This window comes from Carica papaya, chromosome 4 (genome assembly GCF_054855325.1).
Source record: "Carica papaya isolate Zhongbai chromosome 4, ASM5485532v1, whole genome shotgun sequence".
In the NCBI taxonomy this organism is placed as follows: Eukaryota; Viridiplantae; Streptophyta; class Magnoliopsida; order Brassicales; family Caricaceae; genus Carica; species Carica papaya.
The window spans coordinates 12,280,618-12,305,960 of NC_142312.1; the positions used below are offsets into that span (position 1 = coordinate 12,280,618).

Below are 25,343 nucleotides of genomic sequence, written 5' to 3' on the forward strand. Positions count from 1 at the left end.
GTTTTTCAATGCTGAGTTCCCCTGTGGCCAAATTGGAGCCAAAATCCCGGCCAAACGGCCGGAAAACACGGTCAAAACCCAGCGGCGCCGCCGCGCCCCTCCTCGGTTTTTGCCTCCGATGAGGCTCTTCCCGGCCTCCGTTTGATACAATTTTTATATCACCGTAATCACCATTCTTTTCTCTACAGGTTGATCAGAGCCAAATCACCAAAACACGAACCTCGCCGGAGAGCCGCCGCACCCGAGAGCACCACCGCCGGTAAGCTTCGGTTTTTCGTAATTTTTTGGCCCTCCGAGGGCCCTAGGGTTGTTTTATCGCAGGGACTGATGCAAGTGTGGCCGAATTCGGCCGGAAACGGCCAAAAACAGCCAACCCGAGGCGAATTGCCGCTGCAAGCGGCGGCGCCGTCGCCGGAGCACGGCGGAGCCGCCGTGCCGGAATTGCGATATTGGCCGAAAGGGGCATTGGGTCTAATTTGGGATTTTTGGGACACGTGGAGGTACCAGTAGTGCATTTCAGTTCCCCGGGAAAAATTCAGGGAAAATTAGGAACAGCCTGTAGGCACACTGTAGAGCCGTATTCAGACCCCGAAACAAGTAAGGACCCCTCACCCTATTTTCTATCACGGTATTAAAGTTCAATAAATGATAAAACGGTATTTCATGAATCAATAGATGTGTAAAATTGTTTAAGATCGCTAATGGAGCCCGAGTCTGGTGTGTTTGTCGGTCAGCTGTTGTTTGACCTATTTTACAGTTTTAAATACAGTATGGAGTCTGATGTTTTCATTTCATAGTTTCGTGTGCATATATCACTGTTTTATTGATTATGGGTTGAATGACTAAGAACCCGATGTTGTATGTTGTCTTGTTTGGCATAAATTACTGGTTTGCTTGTTTGTGTGTGAATTGATGATGCTGACTGAAGAAAAGGGGAATGAAAGGTTATGTAAATTGATAATTGTATAATGTGGTCAGCCTGACTAGATATCTTTAGAGATGGTAGACGGACCGGGTCCGTAGGGAACCCTACCAGGATTGTGGTCTCTCATACCGGACGGGGTATGGGGACGGCCTGTTTCTCCCTTATACCGAACGGAGTATTGAGGTTTATAATTTTGGCGCCCATACCGGACGGGGTATGGGGACGGCCCTGGAATCTGATTACAAGTGTTAAGGGTTCACGGGTAGCGGGACCCCTATGGATCCCCATGGATACTAGTAGGCTGTTAAATGAGGAAAAATATGTTGTGTAATGATTGAATTGCAAAAGGCGTGATAAGCATTATGTTATACAGTTCATATGATTCCATGATGATGATAATATTATTGCTTTCGTATGTTGTTTTATGAATTTCACCGAGGTAAGTGGATAGTAAAAGATTTTATTATTGATAAAAGAATTTGTTGTAAATTATGCTCCATTGGTCTTTTTGTGTTTTCTACCCACCTTTACCTCCGTGACAGTGAGATAGTGTGATGTCTTTACTGGGCTGGTGTAGCTCATTCCTTATTTAATAATTTCATATCAGGAAGACGGCAAAAGGGATGCCTGAAGACTCCGTAGTTATATTTATAGCTTTCATTTTCGAGTTTCTCTTTAGTTAGTTTGTTCTTTTATACTTTGAGCACGTTTTTGGTTTTAGCGTAAGGGATGTTAATCAAGATTTTTATTACGCTTCCGCATTTGACCTTTTTAACACACATATTTAATTTTAAAATTTCGGGGCCGTTACAGTTGGTATCAGAGCCGCGTTTCCTCGAACCCATCCCTTACACAATAGTGTTTTAGAGAAATACTCACCGATAGATCGTTACTCAACCATTCCTTGTGAATGCAGGTACACGAAAATAAGGAGAGGAAGGCCCCCACTAAACCGAGCGGCCCAAGATAATTCGCTTCGGGAGGATTTAGACAGACTATTTGAGATGGTGGAAGCTGTCGTAACTGCCCAGCAAAGGCGAGAGGAGAGAAGGGAGTTACCTGGACCTCCTTCGCTATCGTAGGTTGAGCCCCCGCTACAGCAAGCTGATCCCGAGCCACCTCGGCAGGAGCCTGCTCCTCCACAGTACCACCCGGCACCACAGCCGCGGTACGACCCGGTACCACAGCCACGGTACCACCAGGCACCGCCACAGCACATTCCAGTACCCCCACCACATCAGCAGGTGCCACCACAGGGCCCCCCAGTTCACCCTCAGCCGGCCCCAGTCCCTCTACCTCGGGACCCCGCTCCTTCCTTGATCGACCCTGGCTTCATAGAGAGGTACAGAAGACTGAACCCTTCTACTTTTACAGGGGGATCCTCTTTTGAAGAGGCCCAATACTGGCTGGCAGAGACTGAGAGAGCTTTCGAGACCTTGGGAGTAGTTCCTGAGCAGAGGGCTGCCATTACCTCCTACATGCTGGTAGGGGAAGCAGTACGTTGGTGGGAGCACAAGCGGACCACCCTGCCTACACCAGCTACTTGGGAGCAGTTCTTAACGGCCTTCCACGCGGAGTATCTCCCTAAACACATCCGACACCTAAAGGAAATGGAGTTTGCTCAATTGGTCCAGGGAAACATGACAGTATCCGAGTATGCCCGTAAGTTCCTGGAGCTGGGCCGATATGCCCCGGAGACATTGATGGATGAGGGCCGAAAGGCCAGGAAATTCCAGTGGGGTCTCCGCCCGGAGATCAGACAGGACTTACTGGTAATGGAGCTCGAGACATATTCAGCAGTCCTAGCAAAGGCGCATATCATAGAAAGGAGCTTCGACACCCATTCTCAGCTAGCGGGGAGTTCCCGACCCTTAGCCCCACTCCGCAGGCCAGCACCTACCGCGCCTGTCCAACCCAGTAAGAGGCCCAGACCTGCCATCCAGGCCCCTCCTCAGGCTACGGGGGCAGCACGTGGAAAGATCTGCCAGCACTGCAGCAGGGATCATGGGGATCGACCCTGCTACCGCCTCAGCAACACCTGTCGCATATGCGGCAGTGCCCAGCACTATGCAAGGGAATGCCCGAGGAACCAGAATCAAAGAAGGTCTCAAATCCAAGGCAGAGTTTACAACCTTACCTAGAAGGATGCCGACGCAGACCCGGACGTGGTACATGGTATATATACTATATATGGCCACATTGCTCATGTTTTGTTTGACACTGGTGCATCACATTCTTTTGTTTCACATGTTCTTGCTTCCAAAATTTGTGTATCACCTGATAGACTTGATTCATTGTTGCTTGTATCTACCGCTGGGGGGGAGACATTACTAGGAGAGGTTATCTACAGGGCATGTGCCGTAGAGATAGCAGATAAAAAACTGAGAGTAGACCTGATAGGGTTAGACACGGGGGATTTTGATGTAATCCTAGGAATGGATTGGCTAGCGGCGTATCACGCCACCATAGACTGCTTTAACAAAAAAGTTGTATTTAATCCTCCCAACGAGGAGCCATTTACAAGTTAATAAAATCATTCAGTACTGATTTTCCCTGATGGCGAGTTTTCTTAATTCCCAGTGCCTTAATCTTGTATTTTCTCTAACTAGGTAAGCCTAAAAAGGAAGTTTGTATCCAAGAGATTCCAGTAGTCTAAGACTTTCCAGACGTATTTGCGGATGAACTGCCCGGTCTACCAGTGGACAGAGAGGTCGAGTTCACCATAGACTTACAGCTAGGTACCTAGCCCATCTCGGTTGCTCCTTACCGAATGAGCTGCATTGAGATGGAAGAACTAAAAAAACAGATCACTGAGTTACAAGACAATGGTTTCATTAGACACAGCGTTTCCTTTTGGGGTGCCGGAGTTACTTTTGCAAGGAAGGGAGATGCAACGTTGAGACTGTGCATTGATTACAGAGGGATAAACAAGGTAACAATTAAGAACAAATATCCTTTTCCCCGGATTGATGACCTTTTCGATCAGTTGCAGGGTACACAGGTCTTCTCTAAAATAGATCTACGATCAGATTACCATCAAGTAAAGATAAGAACAAAAGACATCCCCAAGACGGCATTCCGAACCAGGTACGGACACTATAAGTTCCTTGTCATGCCATTCGGGCTAACCAATGCCCCGGCAATCTTTATGGATCTGATGAACAGAGTTTTTAGAGAGTTCTTGGATCAGTTTGTCATCGTGTTCATCGATGATATCTTAGTCTACTCAAAAAGTAGAGAAGAGCATGCTCACCACCTGGCCCAAGTTTTGCAGGTCCTTAGAAACAAGAGGCTATATGCGAAGCTGAGTAAGTGTGGATTCTGCCTTGAGCAGACTGCCTTCCTAGGACACATCATATCGAAGGAAGGGGTATCAGTGAATCCTGAAAAGGTTGAAGCGGTACTTGGTTGGGAGAAACTGACATCAGTTAAGGAAATCCGTAGCTTCCTGGGAATGGCAGGTTATGACCGCAGGTTCGTTGAAGGATTCTCCAGTCTAGCAGCTCCTCTAACTCGACTCACCAAGAAGAATGCCAAGTTCGAGTGGAATGAAGACTGCGAAAGAAGTTTTTCAGAATTAAAGAAGCGGCTGACCACTGCACCCGTGCTAGCCTTATCGAGTGGATTGGGAGGATATACAGTTTATAGTGATGCCTCATATCTGGGGTTGGGTTGTGTCCTAATGCAGCATGGAAAGGTTATAGCATACGGGTCCAAACAGTTAAAGAATCATGAGAAGAACTATCCCACCCATGACTTGGAACTTGCTGTAATCATTCATGCCTTGAAAACCTGGTGCCATTATTTGTACGGAGAGACCTTTCAGATCTATACCGATCACAAGAGTTTGAAATACATATTCACTCAGAAGGATCTCAACATGCATCAGAGAAGGTGGATGGAACTCCTTAAGGACTATGATTGTGACATCTTATACCATCCGGGTAAGGGCAACGTGGTAGCAGATGCCCTCAGCAGGAAAAGTGCAGGTATCTTAGCCCATTTGATGGTTTCATAATGCAGACCAATTGGGGCCACACAACAGGTTCGACTTCATGATATGAAGAGAGTCACATGTTTGGGCCGCTTGACAGTCCAGTCCGAGTTAATTCAGAGGATAAGGGAAGCCCAAACAGTTGACCCCGCCCTGGTAGCCCGCAAGAAGGATGCAGAACAGGGAGGGAGCTCAGAATTCTGAATATCTGCCGATGGACTACTTCGTTTCCAAGACAGGGTGTGTGTCCCAGATGACAGTGAGTTAAAAAGGAACATCATGACAGAGTCCCAATGGCTCGAAGTTTGCCATGCATCTAGGAAGCACCAAAATGTACCAAAGCATGCGACCCCGGTTTTGGTGGCATGGGATGAAGAAAGACATAGCCGACTTTGTATCTAAATGTTTGGTATGTCAGCAGGTCAAGGCAGAGCATCAGCGCCCAGGTGGGTTACTTTAGCCTTTACCGATCTCGGAATGGAAGTGAGAACATATTACCATGGACTTCGTATCGGGGCTACCCAAGGCGCGTTCAGGACACGATGCCGTAATCGTTGACCGACTTACCAAGTCTCCCACTTCCTAGCCATCAGGATGACCGATTCATTGGACAAGTTGGCAAGGATGTATATCCGGAAGATAGTCAGATTGCATGGGGTTCCAGTAATAGTAGTGTCCGACAGGGATCCCAGGTTCACCTCTCGGTTTTGGAGTAGCTTCCAGCAAGCTATGGGAACAAAGCTGTCTCTTAGTACTGCCTTCCACCCCCAGACTGATGGACAATCAGAGAGGACAATTCGTACGCTTGAGGATATGCTCCGAGCTTGTGTCCTTGACTCCGGGGGCCATTGGGACGACCATCTACCCCTGATAGAGTTTGTCTACAACAACAGCTAAGCAAGTATCGGCATGGCTCTATATGAGGCGCTATATGGGCACCCGTGCAGGTCACCGATTTGTTGGGAGGAAGTGGGCGATAGAAGATTGTTCGGCCCGGAGTTGGTAGAGGAGACCACGTCCAAGATAGTTAAAATCAAAAAGGACATTCAGACAGCTCATAGTAGGCAGAAGAGTTATGCAGCTATCCGGAGGAGAGACCTAGCGTTTGGAAAAGGCGACCGTGTGTTTCTTAAGGTCACTCCTTTCAAGGAAATTAGTAGGTTCGGCAGGAGGAAAAAATTAAACTCTCGATATATTGGACCCTTTGAAATCTTAGACAAGATTGGTACCGCTGCCTACATACTAGCACTATCTCCCGAGCTCTCCCGAGTTCACAACGTGTTTCACGTATCTATGCTACGTAAGTACAACCCGGACCCTTCTCATGTCTTGGCTCATGAACCGCTTCCACTCCAAGAGGACTTGTTTTATGAAGAAGTGCCGGTCGGTATCACGGATTGAGAGAGCAGAATACTCTGCAACCGGGAAATATCATTTGTAAAGGTCGTGTGGTAGAACCACACGCCCAGGGAGGCTACTTGGGAACTGAAATCAGAATTTAGAGCCCAGTATCCCCATTTGTTCAACCAAGAGTAAGAGGCAAATTTGGGGGACCAAATTTCTTTAAGAGGGGAGAGTTGTAACACCCACTAATTTTATAATAATAATAATTATTATTATTAATTTTTTTATTTTATTTAGTTTATTTTATAATTTTTGAATTTTAATTGATTTATTTAATTCAATATTAATTTAATTTAATAAAAATAAAACAATAATAATGATAAAATTGGGTAAAAATATTATTTGGATTTAATTGAAATTGATTTTGGGAAAAAGGGGTGAAAATTTAGATTCTGGAGGTATTTTTGAAAAGAAAATCAGAAACCGGGGGTCAAAACGTAATTTAAAAAAATTGCGCCCCGTCAGCGCCACGTCAGCAACCACGTCAGCGGCCCAGTTAGCAGCCCTGGTCAACCAGGACTTGTCGCGTGGCAAGACCACGTCGACCCGAGAACGTGCCACGTGGGCGATCCGCGTGCGCGCGATCGGACGGCCCAGATGCGTAACCGCGCGCACGGACGGCCCAGATTCAATCAAGTACGAACGACCCATATTTAATTAAGATGGACGGCTGTGATTAAAAGGCAAAAGGGTATAAATAAAACCCCCACACCTGACCACAAAAACCCTAGCCGCCTGCCCTCGCCAGAGAAGACGAACCAGACACTGGAGGAGTCGGCCGCCGCCGCCACCCGCCGCCGCACCGGGGAGTTTTCGACTGCCGATCGAGGTAAATCTCATACCCCAGCTCGTTTTTCAATGCTGAGTTCCCCTGTGGCCAAATCGGAGCCAAAATCCCGACCAAACGGCTGGAAAACACGGCCTAAACCCAACGGCGTCGCCACGCCCCTCCTCAGTTTTTGCCTCCGATGAGGCCCTTTCCGGCCTCCGTTTGATACAATTTTTATATCACTGTGATCACCATTCTTTTCTTTACAGGTTGATTGGAGCCAAATCACCAAAACACGAACCTCGTCGGAGAGCCGCCGCACCCGAGAGCACCGCCGCCGGTAAGCTTCGATTTTTCGTAATTTTTTTGCCCCCCGAGGGCCCTAGGGTTGTTTTATCCCAGGGACCGATGCAAGTGTGGCCAAATTCGGCCGGAAACGGTCAAAAACGGCCAACCCGAGGCGAATCGCCGTCGCCGGAGCACGGCGGAGCCGCCGTGCCGAAATTGCGATATTGGCCAAAAGGGGCCCTGGGTCTAATTTGGAATTTTTGGGACACATGCAGGTACCAGTAGTGCGTTTCAGTTCCCCGAAAAAAATTCAGGGAAAATTAGGGACAGCCTGTAGGCACACTGTAGAGCCGTATTCAGACCCCGAAACAAGTAAGGACCCCTCACCTTATTTTCTATCACGGTATTAAAGTTCAATAAATGATAAAACGGTATTTCATGAATCAATCGATGTGTGAAATTATTTAAGGTCGCTAATGGAGCCCGAGTCTGGTGTGTTTGTCGGTCAGCTGTTGTTTGGCCTATTTTACAGTTTTAAATGCAGTATGGGGTATGATGTTTTTATTTCATAGTTTCATATGCATATATCACTGTTTTATTGATTATGGGTTGAATGACTGAGAACCCGATGTTGTATGTTGTCTTGTTTGGCATAAATTACTGGTTTGCTTGTTTGTGTGTGAATTGATGATGGTGACTGAGGAAAAGGGGAATGAAAGGTTATGTAAATTGATAATTGTATAATGTGGTCAGCCTGACTAGATATCCTGGGAGATGGTGGACGGACCGGGTCCGTAGGGAACCCTACCGGGATTGTGGTCTCTCATACCGGACGGGGTATGGAGACCTTATGTGTTTTGGCGCTCATACCAGACGGGGTATGGGGACAGCCCGTTTCACCCTCATACCGGACGGGGTATTGAGGTTTATAGTTTTGGCGCCCATACCGGAGGGGGTATGGGGACGGCCCTGGAATCTGATTACAAGTGTTAAGGGTTCACAGGTAGCGGGACCCCTATGGATCCCCATGGATACTAGTAGGCTGTTAAATGAGGAAAAATATGTTGTGTAATGATTGAATTGCAAAAGGCGTGATAAACATTATGTTATACAGTTCATATGATTTCATGATGATGATAATGTTATTGCTTTCGTATGTTGTTTTATGAATTTCACCGAGGTAAGTGGATAATAAAGAATTTTATTATTGATAAAAGAATTTGTTGTAAATTATGCTCCATTGGTCTTTTTGTATTTTCTACCCACATTTACCTCCGTGACGGTGAGATAATGTGATGTCTTTACTGGGCTGGTGTAGCTCATTCCTTATTTAATAATTTTAGATCAGGAAGACATTTTTCCCGAGCCCGTTCCGTAGGAAGACGGCGAAGGGGACGCCTGAAAATTCCGTAGTTATATTTATAGCTTTCATTTTCGAGTTTCTCTTTTAGTTAGTTTGTTCTTTTATACTTTGAGCACGTTTTTCGTTTTAGTGTAAGGGATGTTAATCAAGATTTTTATTACGCTTCTGCATTTGACCTTTTTAACACAGATATTTAATTTTAAAATTCCGAGGCCGTTACATCATAATTTTTTTTTTATTTTAAACAAAAGTCGACTCATCGTATTTATTCAATAAAAATATAAAAAATGTATAAAAATAATATTAAAAAATTATAAATAAGGTAGTGGAGATGAGTACATAAATTTACTTATAATAATAGTTGTCTCGTTATTATTATTAGTATTGTTAGCATTGTTCTTTTCCTTCTGTATTTATTTTATTAGTTTTTAATTTTACTTGATTATTCATCTTAAACGACACAAAATAGTAATTTACTTTATTACTCTTTAAGAAAAAGTGTTTGAAACAAATTTAAAGTTTTTCATAAAATTTCTTTAAAAAATTCATAAATTAAAATTTTTGACGGAAAGAATTAGAAATCCAAAAAAAAAAAAAAACTCCTTTAACTTGCTCCATATATAAAGCATAGTTTAATTAGGAGCGATAACAAAATTTATTTGAAAATTATAAAAATTAATTGACATGGAATTTCAAGGATTGTTGGACTAATAAATTCTCTTTTACCTAAACAATTTGAATTATGAAATAAATTTTGTGAAATTATTTGATTTATTTTTTAATCGTAACAGGCAAGTGGTTGAAGATTCGTGTTGTTTTAGCTTTTATTTGATAACAAAACTTGACATTTTCTGTAGCGCCCAGAAAGAGGCCGGAAAAAAAAAAAAAAAAAAAGGGCCACGTCAGCAGGCCCGGTCAGCAGTCCCGGCCAACCGGGACCTGCCACGTGGCAAGACCACGTCATTCCAAAAAGGGCCACGTTGGCGATCCGCGTAGGCGCAATCGGACGGCCCAGATCAAGCGTGCGATCGGACGGCCCAGATTTAAACGCACGGACAGCCCAGATTTAATCAAAAACAGACGGCCCAGATTAAAATAAAATGGACGGCTGAGATCAAAAGGCAAAGGGTTATAAATAGAACCCCTACACCAGACCACAAACCCTAACCGCCTGCAGCTCGCCGGAGAAGACGAACCAGAAGCCGGCCGCCGCCACCCGCCGCCGCACCGGAGGAATTTTCGACTGCCGTTCGAGGTAAATTTCGTACCTCCAACTCGTTTTTCCACGCTGATTCCTCCTGTGGCCAAATCAGAGCCAAAATCCCGGTAAAACGGCCGGGATACACAGCCGAAGCCCAGCGGCGCTGTCGCGCCCCTTCTCGGTTTTTGCCTCCGATGAGGTCCTTCCCGGCCTCCGTTTGATGCAATTTTTATATCACCGTGATCACCATTCTTTTCTCTATAGGTTGACCGGAGCCGAATCACCAAAACACGAACCTCGCCGGAGAGCCGCCGCACCCGAGAGCGCCGCCGCCGGTAAGCTCCGTTTTTCCGTGATTTTTTGGCCCCCCGAGGGCCCTAGGGTTTTTTTCTCGCAGGGACCGATGCGAGTGTGGCCGAATTCGGCCGGAAACGGCTGAAAACAGCCAACCCGAGGCGAATCGCCGCCGGTTGCCGGAGCACGGCGGAGCCGCCATGCCGGAGTTGCGATTTGGGCCGAAAGGGGCCCTGAGCCTAATTTGAGATTTTTTGGAACACGTGCAGGTACTAGTAGTGCGTTTCAGTTCCCCGAGAAAAATTCAGGGAAAATTAGGGACAGCCTGCAAGCGCACTGTGAAGCCGTGTTCGGACCCCGAAACGAGTAAGGACCCCTCACCCTATTTCCTATCATGGTTTTAAAGTCTAATAAATGATAAAACGGTATTTCATGAATTAACGAATATGTGAAATTGCTCAAGGTCGCTAATGGAGCCCGAGTCTAGTGTGTTTGTCGGTTAACTGTTATTTGGCCTGTTTTACAGTTTTAAATACAGCATGAGGTTCGATGTTTTTATTTTATAGTTTCGTGTGCATATTTTACTGTTTTATTGATTATGGATTAAATGACCGGGATATTGGTGCTATATGTTGTCTGTTTGGCATAAATTATCGTTTTGCTTGTTTGTATGTGATTGATAATGCTGACTGAGGGAAAAGGAGAATGAAAGATTATGTGAATGGGAATTGTATAATGTGTTCAACCCGACTAGATATCCTGGGAGATGGTGGACGGATCGGGTCCGTAGGGAACCCTACCGGGATTGTGGTCTCCCATACCGGACGGGGCATGGAGATCTTATGTGTTTTGGCGCCCATACCGGACGGGGTATGGGGACGGCCCGTTTCACCCTCATACCGGACGGGGTAATGAGGTCTATGGTTTGGCGCCCATACCGGACGGGGTATGGGGACGGCCCTGGAATTTGATTTCAAGTGTTAAGGATTAACGGGTAGCGGGACCCCTATGGATCCCCATGGATACTAGTGGGCTGGCGAATTAGGAAGATATGTTGTGTAACGATTGAATTACGAAAAGTGTGATAGGTATTATGTTATACAGTTCATATATATGTTTTCCATGATGATGATGATGTTATTGCTTTCGTATATTGTTTTATGAATTTCACCGAGGTAAGTAAATGGTAAAGGTTTTATTATCGATAAAAGAATTTGTTGTAAATTATGCTCCATTGGTCTTTTTTGTGTTTTCTACCTACCTTTACCTCCGTGACGGTGAGATATCGTGATGTCTTTACTGGGCTAGTGTAGCTCATTCCTTATTTAATCATTTCAGATCAAGGGAACATCGTTCCCGAGCCGGTTCCGCAGGACGACGACGAAGGGGACGCCTAAAGACTCCATAGTCACATTCGTAGTTTTTACTTTCAAGTTTCTCCTTTAGGTAGTTTAATCTTTTATATTTTGTGAGCATGTTTTGATTTCAGTGTAAGGGATGTTATTCAAATTTTGACCTCGCTTCCGCATTTGATATTTTTGAATATAAATTCCATTTTAAATTTCCGGGACTGCTACATTTTCCTTCTAAAGTATATATATATATATATATTTGATTTTAATTTACAACATGGACCATCGTCTAAAGTTTCGTAGGTGTAAAATTATAATTGGGTTCCAGCAAATTTTTTCCATTATTAAAAATTTTAAGTAAAAAAGAATCTATTATTATTATATCTCTTAATTATTTTCTCTCAACTCAATCCATTTCCGTTCCCCAAAACCCATAAATTCTTACACGTCCGACCCCCAAAACTCAAACGGTGCCGTTTCGGATCACGCTTCGTCTCCCGGCAAGAGCAGACCCTCTTTCTACTTCCACCTTTTCTGCCAATTGATGTCAAAAGGACGGCGACAAGAAAGTGGAACGAAGTGGAGATCAAGCAACGGATGCCCAGAGGTATATTAGGCGTGCGGGGAATAGTGGAGCTTGGGCCAAGTAGACTAGTATCGCAATAGGAAAGGAGCTTTTAATCGAGGGACTCACAGCAGGTGTTCTCACCGAGGCAATTAGATGCTCAGATTTGCTGAATCAGAAGAAGCAGAGGAACACGAGGAAAAGGCTAGATGGAACCGGGGATCGGGTGACGATTGAGTTTCTTATGATTTTTCTATCAGGAACGAAATTTTAAGTTTGGAAATTCTATTTTTATTTGGTTACTTCGGATCCCGACGAGAGAATGAGAAATGGAAGGGGAGTTTTGGAAGTTTATGGTTGTAACAGATAGGAGGCTGCTAGGGCAAAATTAGGGAGAAACAGAGAGCAATTGATGAGGGAGATTCTGTCAACTTTTTTATTAAAACGATAATACAAAATAAATGAAGTCACTCTACAGGCAATATTTAAGAAAAACCAAAACTTGTTCTTCCTCTCCTCAAACAAAAAATTAGGAGAGTGTCAATTGGCGACTGCATTGTGAGACCAATATTCCTTAACAAGCTGTCCGAATAGTGATCCCTGTCTGCTCATTAGCTTCATCGGCTCATCGTACTCTATTAACTTTCCTGTGAAGTATTACCAAAACCACAATCACTCTATCAAATAACTACACTTTATATATGTTACCTTCAAATGTATAATAATGAAATAGTTTACTCACCATCACTAATACCAACCACCATGTCGCAATCCATTACGGTGGGTATTCTGTGAGCTACTGTTATCACTGTACTCTCTGCAAATTCTGTTCGTATACTTCTCTGTAGAATCAAATCCGTTTGATTGTCCATTGATGCTGTGGCTTCATCTAACACCACTATCCTGCTTCTCTTCAATAATGCACGTCCCAGACAAAACAATTGTCTTTGTCCCATGCTCCAGTTTGACCCATCTTGCACAACTGCACTTTCACCACTTTGATTAATACTCATAATCTTTACAGCAAAAAACTATAGCTCTTTATACTTGATCTCTTACCTAACGAATCCAACCCTTCTCCTTTCTCTTTAACAGCCTCTCGAAGTTGGCACTTTCCAAGAACCTTATTAAACACCAAAAGGTCCAGTATTTTAGCTTGAATTAATTCTATCTTAAGTTAACAATTGCTCTGCAGTATAGGAATATTAAATTACCTCCCAAATTTCTCTATCAGTATGCAGGGATAAAGGGTCTAGATTGTATCTGACTGAACCGCTGAAAAGTGTAGGATCTTGCGGGATTATACCTAGATGAGACCTTAGATCATGGAGTCCAATTGTGGAGATGTTAAGATCATCTATGAAGATTTTCCCATCTGCAGGCTCCACTAAACGAAATAAAGAAGTGATAAGAGATGATTTTCCACTACCAGTCCTACCAACTATCCCTATTTTTTGACCTCCTTCAAATATGCAACTTATCCCCTGAAGAACTAGAGGTGCATTGGGCCGATATCGAACCTGTTTCATGCCATTTTAATGTTATGCATAAATATCAGTATAATTTTGATGCTTCTGAGTAGATAGGACAGTTTTTTTTTTTTTGGTTAATATATTCACCTGCAAATTATATATCTCCACTTTGCCAACAGACGGCCAATCCTGCGGAGGTCGAATACTTTCAATTATCTCTGGAGCTTCACTAGGAATATGCATGTACTGTTCTAGCCTTTCTACAGACACAATTAAATTTGCTAGCAAGCACTGTAACTGAACTGAAGAAACCAAGAAAACATTTAATGAAAGGCCGTAGGATAGTGCCATGCCAACAAACCCTGTAAGGAAAATAAGGTGAACAAAAATCTCAGTTAGAGATAGCTAATACCTGTTGTCATAAAGATTGAATAAAAGAAGATTATGAGAAAGAGTTTGTGTAATGATTGCTAACCGGACGAAGAAGATCCATGAGGAAGCATAGTCATGGCAAGGGTTGAGGATGAAAGAACAATGGCGCACAGCATTTCTAGACGTTGTATCAACCACTCATTGGCTGAAAAATTATGGAACTCTGGCCTTGCATTTGCATCAATGACCTCCAGATGCTTTGAAAAGAACCGTTCTTCCTCCCCGAAAGCTCTGATCGTCATGGCTCCCGAAATGGCTTCAGCAAGATTACTAGCAACAGCGGATTTTGTAGTGCCGGAGATTCGCATTAGCTCTTTGGCAGAAACAGAATAATACCTCTGCTTTGTCAAGACGATATCAAAAGGCAAGCAAATTCTCAACTAGTAATTACTAGAATTTCAAGTAGCAGAAGGGATTTCTATGAAGCATTTCTTGTCAAATGAATGCATACCTGCAAGTACACACTTAGATAGACCATTGGTAATATGACAAATAGGACCGGCCAGGTAAGAACAGCTAGAATAAGGAAGCTGGAATAGGTATTCATAGTTGTCCCAAATGTAAGTGTTAGCTTAAAAGCCACTTCGTTGTCCACTATACTCAAATCAGAAGAAACCTGGCAAAAAGTTCAAAGCAAATGTCAACGTACATGATCTTATTAAATCTAACATGGGGTTAAGGTTAAAGTTTTACTTCAGTAATTCTTACCCTACTTAGTATCCTTCCCAAAGGCGTTGAGTCATAAAAAGACATTGGTGCACGAAAAAGAGAGCCAAGCAATTTAACAAAAATAGATTTTGATGCTCCACAACCTAAAAAGACTATTGAAAAAGATCTGAGGAGCAAAAAGACTGCCAAGGCACACCCAGTGACTGAATAAATAATCAGCAATTTCGATTTGTCTACATGAGAATTGTTAAGGTCAACAGCCAACAAGTATGTCTGTAACATTTGACCCACTATGAATATCATGTGTAACACAATCGCTAGGGTGAAGTAAATGAAACCATTGCTCTGATGGAGATATTGCAGATAAGGCTTGAGGCCAGTGTCTCCTGTTTCTCTTTCTTCTTGCTTAATCAATTGATCTCCTAAAGGTGCTTCAAGCTGTTCTCTAGTATATGGGATCTCTTTTTTGGAAGTTGTAGATCTAATATCAGCAGTAGAATCAACAGTCTTCTGGGTGTTAATCTTATTATGTGCATTGACAAGGTCTTGAAACTCTTGACTAGAAGCAAGCAGCTGATCGTATGTAGCAGCTTTTACAATTTCCCCACCGTACATCAACTGTCAAAAGGAGATTAAGAGTTAGTGCAAACTCATTGCTTAGATTCAAAATTCACTAATAGATCATTTACACATTGTTAGATCAAGTAGAATTTATGTGTACAATGGAAAGACCAATCAATAACTAAACTAATATGGTAGTGGAATTAGTCATAACCAGGATAGAATTAAAAGCTGGCAAAAAATCAACTTGGTGTGTCACCAGCAAGACTGTCTTCCCCGATAGAGCTCCCATGACATATTCCTGAGAACTTTCGACATTAGATTTACCACAGAAAATTCTTTTTGTAGTGAAAAGATCTGTAATTGAAAATAAAATTATAATTACATTAAATAGACTCGTGGCAGTTTGTGCATCTAAAGCGCTGAAGGGATCATCAAGGAGATAGATATCTGCATCCTGATAAAGTGCTCTTGCTAGCTGGATTCGCTGCTTCTGTCCACCACTCAAATTAACTCCTCTTTCTCCTATACCAGTCTGGTCCCCATATGGAAGCATCTCAAGATCTTTTACCAGACAACACTTTTCGAGAACTTTATGGTACTTTACTGGATCCATGACTGCTCCAAATAGAATATTTTCTTGTATAGTCCCTGTCTGGATCCAAGCAGTCTGAGAAACATATGCTATTTTTCCATGCACATTAGCCTGAAAATTTTACACTGAAACTTAGATAAAACATCTTCTGAATTATTCAAAGGCTTAAATGTTGTCAATCATCATAGATGATAAAATGAAAATAGCAAAATTATAAACTAGAATTCCATGAGAAAATATGGGCACATGCTGTGGAAAATGGTAGACTAAGTGACTTACCACCCCACTAATTTTTGGAACTTCCCCTAGAACAGCAGCTAAAAGTGTTGATTTGCCTGAGCCAACTTCTCCACATATAGCAATCTTTTCTCCTGGCTTAACGACCAAATTTATATTCCTCAATGTGGCTTTTGATGAAGAAGTAATTTCCCAGGAAATCTCAGTGGACCTTATAAAAATTGAGTAATTGAGTTGTGTGTAACTGCACCCTTGCCTTGTATTTCTGTTTTCCAATTCTTGTGCATCAAGAAACCTGACTATCCGAGACAAAGAAACTTTTGCTTCAATGAAGGCTCCGGCAACATCAGGGATCAGCCTTATTGGCTCCTGAAGAATACGCAAACTAGCTAGAAATGTGAAAACATTAGCAGTAGTGAGTGAAATTCCTAGAATGTAGCATGTCCAGAAGGTGACAGCTGATACGAAAATGGGAGATGACCAAAACAAAACCAGATTGTAACCCCTTTGCAACATAATTTCTAACAGGCATTTAGATTCTTCTGTCCTCAACCCTTCTATGAGATTCTTGAAATGTGTTTCCCAAGCATAAAGTTTGAGGATCTTCATGTTTTCAAATGCCTCCGAGGTGGCCATTAATCTTTTATCTTGAGCTGTCATGAGCTTTGTCTGATATTTATGCTGCAACTTGACAAGAGGAGAACTTGCAAGCACTGTCAATATGACAGCAACTAGAGCTGCAACAGTTGCCATTCTCATTGAATAGTAGACAATAGCTAATGCAAGGCAGAGCTGAAGGCATGTTGACCATATTTGATGAAACCAAAATGGGAATTCACCAATTCTATAGGCATCAACTGTTACATAGTTCACTATCTGACCTGGAGAATGAGTCATTTTAGCGGCATTTGAGAGGAGTAATTGCTTTCTATAGATTGCTGCAGATAGCATAGATCTTACTTGGAGTCCAATCAGTCTAGTCCTAAAGTACCATTGTCTCTCTGATAATGATTCTAAGCATTTTACAACAAGCAGGCCAATTGTCAGCATGTAGCCCTCGTACTTAAAATCTTCTTTACCCTCAGCTACACGAATAAAGGCTTTAAGAAACAATGGCCCAGTTGACAGAGTAAGAACCTTCATCAAAGCGAACAACCCTGAAACCAGAATGCCCCTTTTGTGGGAGCTAAGAATTATTGATAACAAAATTGGTGTTTCAGGTGATTCCTCATGCTTTTGTTGGCCACGTTTCTCACTATACACAGAATAACATGTCTCTGCTTCATCCAACTTCCGCAGTTGGGGGATATCTTCGTCCTCGAGGATTTTCTCTCTACCTTTCTTCAATACCGGATTTAACCACCAAAACAACATCCTGTTAAAAACACCAACCCTCTCAAACTGGGTAATATTATTATCTGAACTCGTCTCGCTGGTGGGAAAGGATATGTAGGAACCACCATTATTCATTTCTGTGTTCTCATCCTCTATATGTTGTTGTGCTCTTATTGAGTAAGAAAGCAAAAAAATTGATCCAGGAAAACATAAGGTGTTCAACACAGTGTCAGCTGTCACTGATTTTGCTAGGATTGCTTCCCAGAGAGATGAAATGCAAAGAAACCCTGACAAGAAGAAGGAGATAACTGCTGAAAACTTCATGGTTCTTATATATGAAGCATGTAGCTTTTTCATAGAAATCCACAGACCTAGAATCAACCATGTAAATCCTTGGAATAACATAACAAGCCACCTATGCAGAGGCAAAACATCATGATCTCTTGCTAACTTGTTGTAGATTATCCATGCACCAAAGCTAAAATAAGCCAGACCCAAAATGACACCGAACATGGCTGATAGAAACAACCATAAAGGCAAGTATTGAGATTGAGAAGGTGCTGTAATCTTCGTGGTGTATGATTTATGAAGGAAGATGAAAAGGAAGACTGAGACCAGCAGAACGTCAATGGAAATTATGAAGGCATGGTTGACACAAGAATATGGATTGAGTAGGTTTGAAAATTCACAGGCGAATTTGCTTCCAGATTGTTGTGAACACTTGGAGTTGCTACAGAACGCATGCCATGCACCCCACAACATGTTTTATATATGTGTATCTCGGTGACTTGAAAAATCTGCAATTTTAGACAGGAATGTATAGTACTTCACATTAGTTTCTGTTAACATATTGTTTAAATAATAAAATTAAACTATAATTTGTACATTTAATTCACAACCGAGTCAATATCCTTAATAGTTGGTAATATAATATTTGCCAATTAGCTAGAATTTCCATTGCATGTTACTCTCTTGTTATTCTATTATGTCAAGTAGCCAAACTGTTGGGAGGTCCTAATGAGGTGTCTCAGCTACATATGTTACCTAGATATTCTTAACATAAAACAGTATGGATCCATCCAGTTCCTTTACAAAACCTTATATTCTTTCTCATATTCTTGATTCACAGATCTCTTAAATTTTCTAAATTACCTATTTGAGTTCTATCTCTAAAAATTCTTCATTATTGTCCAATTTTTGTCAAGATTCACTATGTTAGGTTTCATGTCAAAAGATCCTGACATATTAGTATTCTAACCATCTTACTTTGACAAAGTGTTTGCTTCCATCATTACAATGGCGACGACCAAAAAGAAGAATGCTATGGTTTGATCATGAATGTGTGTAACAAGTTGATTATTTGATTAAGGTGTAAGATCAGACATTTGAAGAATTTATGATAGAGGACTATAGAACCTCAATCCACTATTGATCATCTTCATGAGATGAAAAGGGCAAATCAATTGCATTTCAAGCGAAGGTTAGAATATTTGACAAACATGTGGCATGCTTGTTGAAAGAACAATTACCTAGCTTTGGCTATGAGGACAAGGTTTCTTTTGAAATAAAGGTTGATCTCATGATTCGAACTAATTCTTTTAAAAGAAAAGTTGATATCAAGATTCATGTCTGTGAATGTTTTTGTAACATCCACCTAAAGAAAATAAAAGAAATGTAAAATAAATCAATAAAATTAGAATTAGAACGTAAATGAAAGAACTTTATAATTTTAAGAATTTTTATTTAATTTCAAGAACATAAATGAAAACATGTAAGAAAAAATAAGGTAAAAACATAACTAAGTGAAAGTAAAAGGGAGCAAAGAAAATCAGAAAAATCGGACCGCTTGAAGAGATCAGATGGTTGAGATTTAAAAAGAGAACGGACGGCCCAAATTGAGTTAGGGAGATCTGACAGTTGAGACGAACGGGTATAAAAAAGAAAAATTAGGGTTTCTCTCTTCATTTGTAAAGCAGTCGAAAAAGAAAGAGAGAGAAGAGAGAGGAGTCAATCGGGGAGAGAGAAAGAAGAAGGTTATCGTACAGGGAAAGCCGAGAGGGAAAAAAGAGAGAGGAAAAGAAGAGGGAGGCCGAAAAGGAAGAAGGGAAAGGAAAAAAAAGGGAAAGGGAAGAAATGTAAAATAAAATAAAACAAAAAAATTAGAATTAGGATGTAAATGAAAGAATTTTACAATTTTGGGGCTTTTTATTTAATTTAAAAAAAATGAGGTAAAAACATAAATAAGTGGAAGTAGAAGATGACAAAGGAAATCAGAAAAAATAGACCGACCCAGATCGAACCGCTTGAGGAGATCAAATGACTGAGATTTAAAAAGAGAACGGACGGCTCAGATCGAGTCAGGGAGATCCGATGGTTGGGACGAACGGGTATAAAAAAGAAAAATTAGGGTTTCTCTCTTCATTTATGGAGCAGTTGAAAAGAGAGAGGAGCCGATTGAGGACAGAGAAAAAAGAAGCCTGTCGCACGGGGAAAGCCGAGAGGGAGAAAGAGAGAGGAAAAGAAGAGGGAGGCCGAAAAGGAAGAAGGGAAAGGAAAAAAAAAGGGAAAGGGAAGAAAAGAGAGGAGTAATTGAGTGGGAAGAGAAGGATAGCCGATAATGGCCGCTGCAAGGGAAGAAAAGAAGAGAAATAGTGGCAGAGGTGGGAGAGTGGTGGAAGTCGAAGTTGAAAGGAAGAAGAAGGAAGGGAAAACGGTCGAGACTCTGTGCAAAGGCGGAGACCGACGCAAGCAAGGTAAAGTTTCGTTCTTCTTCTTCTATTTCTTTATATTCTTTTTATTTTGCTTACTAATCGGTTTGTAGGTTTGAGAAATCACTATCCGAATCTTAAATGAGCTAGATAACCACAGGGTGGCTGAAAGATCATCGGGAGCCAAACTGAGGCCGAATCGCCCCACGCTGGAAAGGTAAAGATTTTTTATGTTTTTGGTGGTTGTTGAGCGGCTGTGGTGCAAGGCTAGTGTCGAGCCGATCGCACGAGCTCGGCTGGGTCGCCCACCCACACGAGAACCGAGGAGCTTTCCTCAGGAATGGGGAAATTGACCCACCCGTGGAAGCCAAAGGGCCTTCCTGGGGAATGGAGACCAAATTCACCCTTTTGGAATTCTAATTCACCGTTCAGGAAGCTGAAAAGTCTTTTTCGAAAATGAGAATCTGGTCTACCAAACGAGAAACCAAAAGATTTTTTCGAGTATGGATCCTGATAATTTCGGATATTCCGTCGGGTTGTCGTTGAAATCCGTAATTTCGATTAAATTAATTTTATTTAGTATTTAAAAATATATTAATTAAATTATGTCGTGTGTGTACAGGGAATTATGACATTTAAGCGGATTCGAGAAGATGCGTAAGAATGTAAGTATTTCTAATTTTCAACTGGATTTAAATTTTGAAAATTGTATGTATTTCATTAAATTATGGTATTTTAAAATTTGAATGGATACTAACCCAATTTTCGATGAAGAACATAACCTAAACTTATGAACAGTGAACCTAAGCAACTGAAAATTTATGAAGAGACGAAAACAGAAAACAGACCCAAAAGACTAATGATTAATTAGACTGTGATGAGATATGAATTTAGAAATTAAGAGAAATTCCTAATTAAGTAGAAAATTGAAACAGAAAATGAAATAAAATAATAAGGTAAAAATATAAAGGAAAAGAAATAATTATGGTTGTGAAATGATTAGTTAAATAAATTTCACAAAAATTAGAATAAGAGTAAAATAAATAAGAAATTAGAAATGAGGAGTTGTATAATTAGAGTATGGACTTTGAATGCCATTTCATTTAGTCTGAATCGAGAAGGGGAGTGTGTGTGTGTGTCTGAAGTTCAGCAGACATGGTGAACCTATACATGGATAGAGTCTAAAACTTAATATAGACGTAGATATGTAGTTGTGAGTGTGAATCACCAATTAAATATACCTGTTGTGGCCATTGTAAGATTTGTATATGTGTTATCCATGCGATGAGGGGATCCATTTCACCTCTCGTCGATGACGACATAAACGACATCAAGTGATGAAACTTTATAAATGACATTTCGAGTGTATATGTGATCTTTCGTGTGTATGTGATTATATTTTAAAATGATGATTGATATTCGAGTGTATTTATGTATTTCGAGAGTACGTGGATATAAATTTGAGGATTGTATATGATATTCGAAAGAATTCAGAAAGTCGACAAGAAACATGTGACATGGTGAAAATAAGAAAATGAACTTTGTATTGAAATATTATTATTATTTTTGTTTCTTACCATGTATTTTGCATAAAATTTTATCTGGGTTGAGAGAACGGGAATATTTATTGAGTTGGTGAAATTTATTAAATTTTACCATGATATTTTTCAAATAAAAAAGAAGAACTAAAACCGTTGCCGGACGAGTTGAACCTGTAAAAATAGTTCCTATTTTGTATATTTTTTACATATTCGAAAAATTTTCTTTTTGTTTTGTTAAACTTTAAATTTTAATATCATATTTTGCATATATAGTTACTGTACATATCATATGGGATTATAGATTATATGATAAATTTTGAACTACGTATGTATATATTTTGTGTGCTCAATGGCATGAACAAGAATTGCGGCTCGAATCGAGTGTCGGGGCGTTACATTTTTTGTGTGTGAATCACCTAATTAATCAATGTATGAATATATTTTAAACAAACATTAGACAATTAGCTAGTAACTCCTATTATATATTTTTCTCTTGTTAATCCCTCAAGTATTCAGATTGTTGGAAGTCATGATGAGGTACATATACATGCATGGAGTTACATTTTAATAAAAATACAGTTGTATTGAATTCTTCAAACACTTGAATACATTTCTTTTCATCTTCTAAATTTAATTTTCTGAACCCTAATTTTTCTTCTATTATTTCTATTACTGTTCGTTCCTTCGTGCCAGGTTAAATTTATGTCCAAAGATTCTGTAATCTCATTTTTATTCTCTTCATTTTCGTACTTAGAGAAAATATTCTAACCAAAAGTGCCTACAAGTATAAATGGTCAGTGTCCTTTAGAACCCTCTGTAAATTAAATTTTCAAAATTATATATTTTCATGGTTATTCTTATAATTGTTGTTGTTGTTAATTAAAAATATTAATTTTGCATAAATAATATTATGTGAAAATGAGGAAATTGAGATTGTTGTAATATGCACATGGCTGTTTGGATTATTCAGGAAGGGGCGAGGATCCAGGCTAAAAATAATCTTTCTTTAAAGGGCTTTTATTGGATAGATTTAATTCTTCTAACAAAAATGATTTACATACATATATATATATATATATATATAGGAAGAAGTAATAATTTAATCAAGACGAGTGTTACTTTCAATAGATGTTTGTTAATTAGGTTTTAGAGTTCCATCTGTTTCCCACGCAATGCATACTAGAATACATATATATATATATATATGTATATGTGTGTGTATGTGTGTATATATATATATATATATATAGAGAGAGAGAGAAAGACTTAAAGAGAATAAAAAAAATTAAGAAGAATGAATGATTCAAGAATATTCAACTAAAAAAGTATTAATCAATTAAAAAAGAATTTTTGCACCACAATTTTTAATTACTTCTAATAAATATTATATTGAGGGTAAAAGCTTCAGTTTTACTTGAATATACCTAATAAATTATTAAATTAAAATTTAAAATTTTACGCATGTTATAATTTAATTTTTAATATTTTTTTCTTAAAATTTGAGTTATAATATTTTTTATTTGTTATAAATGTTCAATTTTATCACAGTTTTATAATAAAAAAGGTAAAATAGTTGAATCAAATTTAGAAACTTTCAAAAATTAATTTTAATTAATTAATAAATATAATATTATTTTAACTTATTAATACATTAATTTAATTGATTAATTAAAATTATTTTTTATCCAACTACTTTCTAAGGCATCCTAATATAATCTAATCATTAAAAATTTTGTTTTATTAGAAAATAAATAAAAAAAAAAATTAAGCAAAAAAATGTTAAGAGTAAAATTGTACAAAAAAATAAAAATAAAAATAAAAATTAGGGATTAAATTTTAATAAATCAATTTATTAATTTACCTATTTTTTTGGTTCAAAAGTTATATTCTTTTTACCTTTTAATAAAAAGCTTTTATATTTATAACTTTTTAATGTACAGAGTAATTAATAGGAAGCTTTTTAACAATTTAACACGATAGCTTTACATTTTCAATTTAAACGTAAATTCTCGTTAAAAAAAAATAAAAATATTTCAAGGACTAGTTGGAATGTTAGTCAAAATTAAGATAAGATAGTTATATAATTAAGTTGAAAAATGTATAGTCAACAGAGAAAACTAAATCTGGAACTTTTGCTTATGGAATTAAACAGTGATTAGTAAACTAAATCTGGAAATTATACGTTCTAAACAGGATTTCGCATAGTTAAACAAAAGGAAACTCAGTGCCAAAGAGAAGCAAGTTTATAATATATGCGTAAATATATAATTATGTGATGAAAGAGGAAGTTGTCAGAAACCTAAATAAGAAACAGATGAAATTGTTTATATCAGCAAGAAGATGAAGTTTTGTTTATATATAAAAGGAAGCGTACCTTAGCATGAACTGATCTTTGCCTCTATGCTCCTGCGGACGATCCTACTCTTGCTCCTCAAGCAATACCAACACAACACCATATATATATATATATAGTATAAGTCAACGTAATTCGTAATGGCCCTTTTTTAAATTTTCTTGATCCACACATACCAAGAGAACTGTCTACTTGTGTTCCCATCAACTAGGTAATAAGTAATTAATTAATAATTACCAGTTCAATTGGGTGTATTGTACAACAATACTACCGTAGTAGTGTATTTACCATAAACTATTAAAAATCATAATAATTTTTATGGGGTTGTTGGTAATTCTCTTCCCCCTCCAACAATAATATTGAAGAAGAGTGTTTCTCTTTTTTCATGCAGTAGGTAATTTATTGCATTCAACAATATCGGGTAGACCTGGATCAGCTGCGAGTTACGAAGCAAATTACAAATTATATTTATGGGTGTTGGTAAAAGAAATTAAATAAACAACTGTTGCTGTTGCGTGACGAAGATATTATATCCTTCTTATGCCGTATCTGGTTTGTCTTTTGGAGTATATTTTAAGCCATGCTGATTTACAGTTTCTTTACCATGTGCACCACGAGTTTTGTAATTATAAACCCCTTACATTCAGCATGCTCCATACACACGGACGTGCACACATACAAGTTAAACATGGCCAAACTGCTCCAGAACCTTTGTCAATGAACAGTCAAAACAAAACTAGCCAACCAATGCTTTTGTATAACTTGTCCCACTGTGAATATCGCGTAGATAGACTTGTGCCCTGATTGGCTTGAGGTTTCTCTTTCTTCTTTCTCAATTCTCTTTATATTTTTCTTCCTGAATTTGTTCTTTGAAATAACTGTTCGCCTCCCAGAAGCATTTTTTCTTAATCCCCTAATTATAATCTGATTTTATCCCTTACAGAACCGAAGACAACAGTTTCTTTTGTTTGAATCCATTCAGTCCGATGAACATTAATCTGCAAATTTCACAAGAACTTGTATCAGTCAATCCTCATCACGACACACAGACTGATGTCCAGTTCTTGATCACTGTAACTTGGCAAATCCGCAACTTCCCAAGGAGACTGTTAGATCTTTTGGTACTTCAACATAGTGGATCAAGTATGATGACTAAAAACCAGAAAAATCATTAATTTACTTTTCTTTTCTTTTTTTTTCCAATTCATTAAATTAATGTGGAATTCAAATATAAGCAGAACGCTTTGATGCTATAAATAGATCCTGGCATTTACTTTTCCACAAC

General features: G+C 39.5%; 1 protein-coding gene across 2 annotated transcripts; it reads right to left on the reverse strand.

Moving 5' to 3' along the window:
• Positions 1-12,564: 12,564 nt before the first annotated feature.
• LOC110809453 (ABC transporter C family member 10-like) lies at positions 12,565-24,214 on the reverse strand. 2 transcript variants are annotated; one of them, XM_088217839.1, is made up of 12 exons: positions 24,080-24,214; positions 16,164-18,253; positions 15,675-15,995; positions 15,504-15,590; positions 14,768-15,346; positions 14,511-14,675; positions 14,103-14,397; positions 13,775-13,989; positions 13,370-13,675; positions 13,215-13,278; positions 12,898-13,137; positions 12,565-12,802 (listed from the first exon to the last, which is right to left on the reverse strand). In XM_088217839.1, exons 2-12 carry the CDS (start codon positions 18,216-18,218, stop codon positions 12,696-12,698), a joined length of 4,434 nt encoding a protein of 1,477 aa, XP_088073965.1. In that variant the 5' UTR covers positions 18,219-18,253; positions 24,080-24,214; the 3' UTR covers positions 12,565-12,695. The 2 variants fall into 2 exon arrangements, with proteins under 2 accessions (XP_088073965.1, XP_088073966.1); XM_088217840.1 differs by lacking the exon at positions 15,504-15,590.
• Between the last annotated feature and the right edge of the window lie 1,129 nt (positions 24,215-25,343).

What these genes read in the sequence shown, in the direction of transcription:
- LOC110809453 (XM_088217839.1), bottom strand. Translation starts at nt 18,218, where the DNA reads ATGTTGTGGGGTGCATGGCATGCGTTCTGTAGCAACTCCAAGTGTTCA. An exon ending in ATCTAAGTGTGTACTTGCAG is followed by an intron (nt 14,398 to 14,510) that starts GTATGCATTCAT and finishes TTGACAAAGCAG; the next exon opens with AGGTATTATTCTGTTTCTGC. An exon ending in AGAAGGGTTGGATTCGTTAG is followed by an intron (nt 13,138 to 13,214) that starts GTAAGAGATCAA and finishes GTGAAAGTGCAG; the next exon opens with TTGTGCAAGATGGGTCAAAC.